A 9,898-nucleotide genomic window follows, 5' to 3' on the forward strand; every position below is an offset into this window, starting at 1 on the left:
AACGGGAGATTCCACAAAGTCCACACAAAAACATTTCAAAAAGGAGGTCAAGCTTATTTTCTTCCTTCTTCTGCCTTCACATTTCTAAAGATGCTAAATACAGGTGTGAACGCATTCAGATCCGATGGCTCAGACCACATTCAGAGGTGCTCTGTGACACTTGTGTCCACATTCTCAGAACAGTGTGAACACAAATCCATCCTGGGCCACATTGAAGGACCTACTGACCTGACGGGACTCCACACAAGCAGTCCAGGTTCCACCAGGATGTTTTCTGGGAAAAATACTTTGTGTAAAAGCAGCGTCCTGAATTCATGTGTGAATGATGATATAGTTGAGTTAGTGAACGTATCAGTGATTTTACAGAAACATCAGTCGACCTGCTGATGTCCTGTTTGTCCAACATTAAATATTCATTCTTACTGTTGCCTTAAAAACTTAGATTTTTATAATAAAAGTAAAAAAATGTAAAATATTCTAAAATAGAAATCTAATACCTAAATATATTCAGATAAATATGCAATATTTTACAATAAAAAGTAAAAAACACGACTGAGATAAAGAGTAAAAATGAGAGAAAAGATCTGAGACAAAATTTCACCAACTTTGAACTTTAATGAATAAAATAATCAGATAAAAACATGAAAAATGAACATTGTGATGAATAATGAAGCATAAAGTCCCATTTCTGAGATGAAAAATCTAGAATTCAATCAATAATTCACCAGGTGAAAATGTCAGAAAGTCCAAATAAAGACAGAATGAGCCAAACAGACTAACAGTGAAACACTGGCAGGATTCTGATGCTGAACATCAGGAACTTTCAGTCCAAGGCAGATGTTGTGGACTGTTAAAGTCTGTAGAAACAGGACGGTGGCTGCTGGGGGACAAAAAGCTGCTCTGAGTTAAAGAAAGGATGCTGCTGGGCTCTTCTCCTCTCCCTCTCCAGCCGGGAGGAAGAGGTGATCCAAAGTGAGGAGTGTGGCAGCGCCTCCTTTAAACTCTGTGGGCAGGCCCTCATGCTCATGCAAATGTTGTTTGTAAAGGATCATTTCAGTCCTCTGTGTGAGCGTTCAACAGCAACATTCAGCAACATTCTGCATCAGAAAGCAGCTCCAGTCCAGGTGTCCTTTCATCATCTAACAGGAAGTGAAAGTGAAGAAACATCAGGATGAACCCCGGCTGCTCACCAGACTTCTGCTCATTGCAGCAGAATCAGTGAAGATCTGTCAGCAGGTTGGAATCCATCTGGGCTGATGCAGCTCAGTGATTCCTCTCTGATGTCACAGTTTGTCACATGTGCAGCAAACTAACTGCAGCTGACATCAGCTGAATGGGCTCAGCTGAAGTGAGCTGCAGAGAAACACAACCTGCTGATACTCAGTGTGAAGCTTTGACTGGAAACACACAGAAAAACAACATCCTGGAAGAATGGCAGCTTCCATCTTTAAAGGACCGGAAGAGGAAGAAGTTTCCAAGGAATCATTCAGAAGAGTTTCAAACAGAAACTGACTGAGTCCATGAGTCTGAAAAGGTGTTTCTGAGTGAAAGAGACAGACATGAACAGACTGAACTATCTGTTCAGCAGGGATTCTCTGACAGGAGGACACTCTGTGTACTCAGCACAGAGACAACCAGGAACCAGATGACCAGACTCCAAATCCAGGATGCAGAGGTTCTTCAGTGAATGTGGTGCTGAAGGTGTGGAGGTGGATCAGTGTGTCAGAGGAGACTCTGTAGAAGGACAGAGTGCCAGCAGGACGGTCCACATACACTGCTGCTCTGTTACAGACAGAGGAGGAGGAGGAGGAGGAGGAGGAGGAGGAGGAGGAGGAGGAGGAGGAGGAGGAGGAGGAGGAGGAGGAGGAGGAGGAGGAGATGTCTGTTTTACTGTAATTGTGCCTGACAGAGTATTTACCTCCATCAGAGCACAACAGCCTCCAGGACTGATCATTCCTTCCAAACACACACTCTCTGCCTCCTCCTCTCCTGCTGATTCCTCTGTAACTCACTGATATAGAAACTCGTCCTCTCCACTTGACCTCCCAGTAACAGCGACCAGTCAGAACATTTCTACACAGCAGCTGAGACCAGCCATTAAACCTGTCTGAATGATCAGGATATGACTGAACCTCCTCCACATATGTCACCTTCCTGTTGCTGTCAGACAGTTTCAGGTTTCTGTTCACTGTGTTTGTGTCGATTGTGAGTTGGCAGGAATCTGATGGAGAGAACAAACACAGTCCAGCTGCAGTTATTGATCCATCATCTGTTCACTTTGATCAATGAGTGATGTGACAGTGTGAAGATGGCTGGATGTCTTGAATCAGATGAAGAACACACTCACACTTCCTCAGCCCTGGTGTCAGCCATCGTTCTCCAGCAGGCTCCACCCTGAAAGGAGGAGGGGGGTCAGAGCAGCATCAAACATGGACATTACATGGCTCTCACACACACTGTTCTACACTGAGAAAGGAACAGTCCAACATCTGGACACATCCACTGGAATGGAGCATCTGGAAACTAGAATGAAAGCTGTCTGATCAGCACTGACACCAACAAACTGCTTCTTTCAGCCATCTGCTCCTGATCTGAGCCAGAGCTGCAACCTTCTGTCGGCCCTAAAGCTTTTACATCTGATCCACTCTTTTAACCTCAGTCAGTGAAAGAGGCTACACACTCCAAAGGTCACACCTTACACTCTCACATTTCCAATGCTGACTCTGCATTTACATTTTGCAGCGCCTTTAATTCTGCGTCCTCAGCCCACTTTGAACCACAGGCACTATTGCAGTTGTATAATGAACATTTCCTTTCTATCCTTCACCAAATCATCCCATTTAAATCCAGGTAACAAACATCTAGTAACACCCCTCAGACCAAACTGAATCAACTCTGACCAACAGACACTTCTCACTGTTGTTCCTGCAGATGTTCTCCTTGGAGAGCTCAAACACCTGCTGTTTCTGTCCAACCAGTGTTTCTGCTGAGCAAAGGAAACAGGCTCCTACATGTGTGATTGTTCATGTAACACTCAGCAGGAAGCAGAAGCACAGGGCTGAGTGCAGCACAGAGAACATGTTCCCTGCTCTTCCTCCTCTGTCAGACACTGTGAGGCTGCAGCAGGCCTCTCCATACCTGAGTTTGTGTGGATCCTTCAGTGCAGCCCTCAGCAGCTTCCCTCCTGAGGCTCCTGGATGGTTGTAGCTCAGGTCCAGCTCTCTCAGATGGGAGGGGTTGGAGGTCACAGCTTCAGCCAGAGAAGCACAGCCTTCCTCTGTGATCAGACAGCCTGACAGGCTGCAGACACAGAGCAACACAGCTGCTGTTAGAACAGATAATAATAACATAATAACAGATGCTACTGCATCACAGAGACTGTATGAAGCTGAAACAGCAGAGAATCCTGACCTGAGAGCTTCCAGCTCACAGTTTGGACTCTTCAGTCCATCAGACAGCTGCTTCACTCCTGAATCCTGCAGGTTGTTGTTACTCAGGTCCAGTTGTGTCAGGCTGGAGGACTGGGAGCTGAGAGCTGAGGACAGAGCTGCACAGCTTCTCTCTGAGAGGTTACAGCCGCTCAGTCTGAGGAGGGAATAATGAGATAAATCTGGGACTTTCTCTCCTATAGAAACAGCAGCAGGATATTCATACACATCCCTCTATATCTGTACTCACACAGCTTTGTTGGAGGCTTTGACCACTGGCAGCAGCCTCAGAAGAGCCTCCTCTGAAGCAGAGTACTTCTTCAGGTCAAACTCATCCAGATGTTTTCCTGATGACAGTAAGATGAAGCCCAGAGCTGACCACTGAGCAGGAGACAGTTTATCTGAGGAGAGACTTCCTGATCTCAGGGCCTGTTGGATCTGCTCCACCAGAGAACGATCATTCAGTTCATTCAGACAGTGGAACAGATTGATGCTTCTCTCTGCAGACAGATCCTCACTGATCTTCTCCTTGATGTAACGGACTGTTTCTTGATTGGTCTGTGAGCTACTTCCTGTCTGTGTCAGCAGGCCTCGTAGGAGCCTCTGATTGGTCTGCAGGGAAAGACCCAGGAGGAAGCGCAGGAACAGGTCCAGGTGTCCGTTTGGACTCTCTAAGGCCTTGTTCACAGCACTCTGGTGGAAGAGTCGAAGAGAATCTGCAGATTGATCTTCTCTTGTTTCAGATGTTTGTTGTTCTTTCTGCTGCTTGACATGAGAGCGAAAACCGAACATATTACTAAAAAACTGCAAAGAAGAAGATCTCTGTGCCTCTACGATAGGAGCTTGTGCACTTTCAGACTCCTGAGACTTTTGTTGTTCCTCCATCAGGTTGAGTCCAGAGCTGATGAAGGTCAGATGCACATGAAGAGCAGCCAGAAACTCCTGAACACTCAGATGGATGAAGCAGAACACCTTCTCCTGGTACAGCCCTCTCTCCTCTCTAAAGATCTGTGTGAACACTCCTGAGTACACTGAGGCTGCTGAGATATCGATGCCACACTCTGTCAGGTCTGACTCATAGAAGATCAGGTTTCCTTTCTGCAGCTGCTCAAAAGCCAGTTTTCCCAGAGACTCAATCATCTTCCTGCTCTCTGGACTCCAGTGTGGATCTGTCGCAGCTCCTCCATCATACTTGAGCTTCTTCACTTTGGCCTGAACCACCAGGAAGTGGATGTACATCTCAGTCAGGGTGCTGGGCAGCTCTGCTCCCTCTCTGGTGTCCAACACATCCTCCAGAACTGTAGCAGTGATCCAGCAGAAGACCGGGATGTGGCACATGATGTGGAGGCTTCGGGATGTCTGGATGTGGGAGATGATCCTGCTGGCCTGCTCTGAATCTCTGAACCTCTTCCTGAAGTACTCCTCCTTCTGTGGGTCAGTGAACCCTCTGACCTCTGTCACCATGCCAACACAGCCAGCAGGGATCTGATTGGCCGCTGCGGGTCGTGTGGTTATCCAGAGGCGAGCAGAGGGAAGCAGCTCCCCCCTGATGAGGTTTGTCAGCAGCACATCCACTGAGGTGGGCTCTGTAGCATCAGCCAGGGGCTCCTTGCTGTGGAAGTCCAGAGGTCCAAAGTCGACACTCATCCAGACCGTCAAAGATGAACACAACCTGGAACTGTTCAAAGCTGCAGATTCCTGCTGCTTTGGTCTCAGTAAAGAAGTGATGAACAAGCTCCACCAAGCTGAACTTTCTCTCTCTCAGCACATTCAGCTCTCTGAAAGTGAATGGAAACATGAAGTGGATGTCCTGGTTGGCTTTGCCTTCAGCCCAGTCCAGAGTGAACTTCTGTGTTAAGACTGTTTTCCCAATGCCAGCCACTCCCTTTGTCAGCACTGTTCTGATTGGTTCATCTCTTCCAGGTGGGCCTTTAAAGATGTCTTCCTGTCTGATGGATGTTTCTGCTCTGCCTGCTTTCCTGGATGCTGCTTCAATCTGTCTGACCTCATGTTCATCATTGACCTCTCCGCTCCCTCCCTCTGTGATGTAGAGCTCTGTGTAGATCTGATTCAGAAGGGTTGGCTTTCCTGCTTTAGGAATCCCCTCAAACACACACTGGAACTTCTTCTTCAGAGCACATTTAACTTTACGTCCACAAAGTTCTGAATGAAGACAAGAAATAACATCAGTAATCAGACATTTCAACCCTGTACAGAATGAGTATCTGAACATCTGCTGTTCTGTGTGCTGAGACATCAGTAAATGTGTCATTTATCCAGCAGGTTAAACCTTTAGAGAAATCCTCTTACTGCTCTGCAGACGGTCAGCCAGCTCCTCCTGCTTCATTCTCCTCAGGAAGTGAACTGTGATCTTCACTAATGCCTCTCTGCTGCTCCTCTGCTCTTCATCCTCAGCCTCCCTCTGACTCTCTAAGCATTCTGGGTAATCTGGACTCAGAGCCTTCTGCATCTTCTTCAGCTCGTCCTTCACAAAAGTGAGCATGTTGTCCTCCAGCAGCTGGAACAGAAAACTATATGAATGAGCCCATCAGACTGAAACCATGGAGCCAAACATCAGATCCATGTTGGACACACTGACAACCCGCTGGTCTACAGAGTGCAGCATGGAGATGGCTGTGAGCAGAACAGATGGAAAAGTAGTTGTTGTACATGTACAGACCATAAATATGGAGTCCAGCTGTGTTTGATGCTGCTGGGCAGACGGACCACCGGGACCCTCTGAGCTCTGCTGGTCCACTCTGTGAAGGAATCATGAAGAATGAGCTCACATTGTGTCTGTCCACACAGAGAGCAACACAAGCTGAAGGTCCATGAAGGGATGTGTGGGTGTGAGCAGTGGGTCAGAGGACTCCCTGTAGTGGGAAAGCTTTACTGGTGCTGCTGATCCCACTGGGAACCAACAGCTCAGTCTGCAGCTGCTTGGAGCTTTCAGCTCACTTTGGTTGGGTCCCAGCAGCTCTCACCAACCCCTTCAGAAAGCTTTCCCTCCCTGCTGAAGTGCCCTGGAGCAAGGCAGCCACAGCCAGTGTGTGCTGGGATCAGACTGGTTGTACTGGGCAGCTCCCAGTGTGAAGGCCTCAGACCATGACTGTTCAACATCATCTGATGATTGTTTCCCAAAGACGGGAGACAAACTTTCATTGCAGCTTCCAAAGCTGTGTTCAGTTAACTGGAAGAAGCAGAGTTCCTGTCTGTTTACCCAGTTTCATTTCAGCCTCTCAGGACAAACTTCTGTTCTGTTGTTCACTGATCTGAACCTGTCAAAGCTTTAAGCAGCTAACCAGCACCCTGCTGACTGTTCCTCTGCTGAACCTGGAACACATCACACCTCCATCAGCTCCATGGGGTTCACACGGTCAGCTTTTTAATTCTAAATGAATCTGTCTGTCCTCCTCCATCCAGCAGCACCGGCCCCCTGAGGGGAAGCTCCTGCCTCCACTGTGTTAGAGCCACAGCACAAAGGCGCCCCCTGCTGGACCAGCTGCTGTCCTGCACACACTCAGAAACACCTCCAACATCATTCTTTCCTCTCTGACTGCTGTGCTGGTGGGAAACATCCAACACACACCGCTTCACATATGAACAGAGAAATGGATGTGAAGCAGAGCTGAGCTCACATTAAACACATGTTGGAGTAAAAACTGTTCAAACTGACTCATTTCACTCTGTTACAGCATTTACACTCAGCTCACCTCTGAGGGGACGGATGTTGGGCTGATTTGAAGTCATTACGATTATCCATCGACCAGTCGCTCTTCATGGACACACAGCTGGGTCCAGGTCCGGGTCCAGGTCCAGGTCCGGGTCCAGGTCCAGGTCCAGGTCCAGGTTCAGGTCTGGGTCTGGGTCTGGGTCTGAGTCTCTTAAGGATCCTGACAGAAAAACACTTGTTTTCTTCAAACTAAAGTATCAGTGATAGTGTTTGAGTCTGCAGTGAGACGGCCTGTCAGAGAGTCAGTAGCCCCTTTCACACTGAGACCCGCTACCTTAGCGAAATTACTGACCAAATTGCCACTTTGTCCCGCGTCGAGCAATGTGAACGCTTGGCGTGTTGGTAACCCGTGTCGCCTGAAGCCGAGTTCAGGGGGCGTGGCACAATGACGTAGGCACAAGCCATGCGTCGGAGGTAGGGTTAAATACACCTGTCTGCATCAAATGTTTCAAACAAACGATGGCGGGACACCTTGAGGATATGTTTTTGCAATTGTATATGCAGTTCATGGAGATGTTATTTTACGGGGTGTGGATGGCGTGGCACATGTCGAAATATGGCCAGTCCAATCACCCTCTGCCACTCCTGCCGTTGTGGTCATTAACCGCATGGAACTTCTTTGTCATGGCTTTCAGTTTGTTGGTCACCTGCATCTTGCTGCGTGGGAAACCGCGCTCTCCCATCTTTCTCGCCAGTCCTTCCAGCAGAGGTCCATCTTTCACCGTCCCCGAAATGTGGCGGTAAATAACGTCCTCTGCTCGGAGGCTGAGGAGCTCGCGGACCTCTTTGTCTCCCCAGTTGGCCATCTTCAAAAATGTCTCGAACTTGATGTAAAACAGAGTAAAACTTGTCCTCACCTTTCGCTGTTGTTCTGAATCAGCTGTCCATTCTGTCTTTTAAACTCCTCACGCCAAACTCGGCTCGGCAAAAAGACTAGGGTCCGACGCGGGTAGTGAAAGGAACAGCGGACACGCTAAATTCGCGAATTAAACGCGGGTTATTCCTCAGTGTGAGAGGGGCTAGAGTGGCTGCTGTAGAACAATGTTACAGCTCCCCCTGGTGGCAGCTCTGTGATCTTACAGAGCTCAATGCTGATAAACACACACACTCTGAGGCTTTTAACCCTCAGATTCAGACCAATCACCAGCGACTCTCAGCTGCTGCATTTTACTCTGTTACAGCATTTACACTCAGCTCACCTCTGAAAGAATGGATGTTGGGCTGATTTGAAGTCATTACGATGATCCATCGACCGGTCACTCTTAAAGGACACACAGCTGGGTTCAGGTTCTGGTTCAGGTCTCTGGTGGATCCTGATGGGAAAAAAACACTTTTCAGCCTGCATGCATGATATACTTAATAACCTCTAAATCAATGACCTGATGCTAACTTACTCTGCTTTCGAGGCCTGTAAGCTGAAAAGTGGGAGATCCTTCTGCAAGTGGCTCTGTGAGGACCCCCTCCTGGGTCCAGGTCTCTGTCCCTTCCTGTGAATAAAGGTGGTTTGGTGCTGTGAGCGCTGAGCTGGGACATGGAGGAGAGTCATGGACAGTTAGAGATGGTCACCTCACCTCTGAGCTTTGCTCTGGCTCTCATGTTCCCCACACAGAGAGGTTTCAGTGTCCTCACTCTGATCCATGCTGCTGAACTCACAGCAGCTCACACACACTTTCTACCATCTTCTGCAGAGGAAACACACATCATTCATCTGCACAGCAGCTCACACACACTTTCTACCTTCTTCTGCAGAGGAAACACACATCATTCATCTGCACAGCAGCTCACATCCTCCTCTCCATCATTGATGTAAAAAGATCAGCGGCTCCTCTGATTGGCTCAGATTCTCTGTTCCACATCAGTTTCAGTTGAATCATTATTGTCATTAAATGTGTTTGTCAGCAAAGTGATGCTATAGAATAAGACAGATATTTTAAATGAATACATGCAATAAAAGGTCAAAATTAAACAGAAAACTTTTTAAAACTCCAGCTCCAGTAATTTGACTCTTCATTCAGAGAAACTTATATCAGAGACGCCACTAAAACCTGTTTTTCAGGTGATGTTTTCAAAAGAAAAGTATAAAAAAAACACTAAGATACTTGAAATGAGGAGGAGGAGGAGGAGGTGGTAGAGTGAAGACGGGAAACTGAAAACAGAGAAACAAGGAAAAACTGGCCTGACGTGTACCGACTGTGCTGGAACATGGAGGTGGTTATGATCAAGGTGATGGAATTTAAAAACCTTGAAAAACCTGTCTGACTCACTGAGTTACACAACGAGAAAACCACACCTCCATCCAGAGTGTTACCTTTAGTCTTTAAGAGAAAAACAGCAGAGTTTCTGTGTCTGACTTCAGTGGAAGAAACCGCAGTAATCCCCACAAATTAAAACACAATGTGATTTATTTTGGCAATAAAACAATAAATAATATGCTTCTAATCAACAACAATGGAAATGATAATCATGCAGATTTTTCTTCAAAGTTCTTCGAGCGACAAACTGGACCTGAAATAAGAAGTGAACATGTTCCCCAAACATTACAGAGCAGAAACAAACAGGAAGGTTACTGAAGACAAAGTTCAAACTCACAGTTTGTTCAAGCCAAGTGTTGAAGAAGTCGACGCTCCGCTCCACAGACACAGGTGAGCTGCTTCCTGGAATCAGTCAGAGCTCCACCCCTGATGGGGCAGGACAGGTAGGAGGGGGGGCAGCAACAGGATCCCACTTCATTTCATCT

The 9,898-nt window shown here is 47.3% G+C and overlaps 1 protein-coding gene across 1 annotated transcript in view; it reads right to left on the reverse strand.

The window, feature by feature from the left end:
* Positions 1-595: 595 nt before the first annotated feature.
* The window catches only part of LOC142384925 (protein NLRC3-like), a 9,713-nt gene continuing 410 nt past the window's right edge, over positions 596-9,898 (reverse strand). Inside the window, exons 2-12 of the mRNA XM_075471231.1 lie at positions 9,751-9,839; positions 8,733-8,843; positions 8,556-8,648; positions 8,361-8,474; positions 7,142-7,321; positions 6,109-6,187; positions 5,739-5,946; positions 5,072-5,591; positions 3,412-5,040; positions 2,348-3,300; positions 596-2,221 (exon numbers count right to left, since the gene is read on the reverse strand). Coding sequence (XP_075327346.1) covers positions 3,675-5,040; positions 5,072-5,591; positions 5,739-5,946; positions 6,109-6,187; positions 7,142-7,321; positions 8,361-8,474; positions 8,556-8,648; positions 8,733-8,800 — 2,628 coding nt within the window. The 5' untranslated portion in view covers positions 8,801-8,843; positions 9,751-9,839 and the 3' untranslated portion in view covers positions 596-2,221; positions 2,348-3,300; positions 3,412-3,674. The remainder of the gene's footprint in view (positions 2,222-2,347; positions 3,301-3,411; positions 5,041-5,071; positions 5,592-5,738; positions 5,947-6,108; positions 6,188-7,141; positions 7,322-8,360; positions 8,475-8,555; positions 8,649-8,732; positions 8,844-9,750; positions 9,840-9,898) is intronic.

Source organism: Odontesthes bonariensis, chromosome 7 (assembly GCF_027942865.1).
Source record: "Odontesthes bonariensis isolate fOdoBon6 chromosome 7, fOdoBon6.hap1, whole genome shotgun sequence".
Classification (NCBI taxonomy): domain Eukaryota; kingdom Metazoa; phylum Chordata; class Actinopteri; order Atheriniformes; family Atherinopsidae; genus Odontesthes; species Odontesthes bonariensis.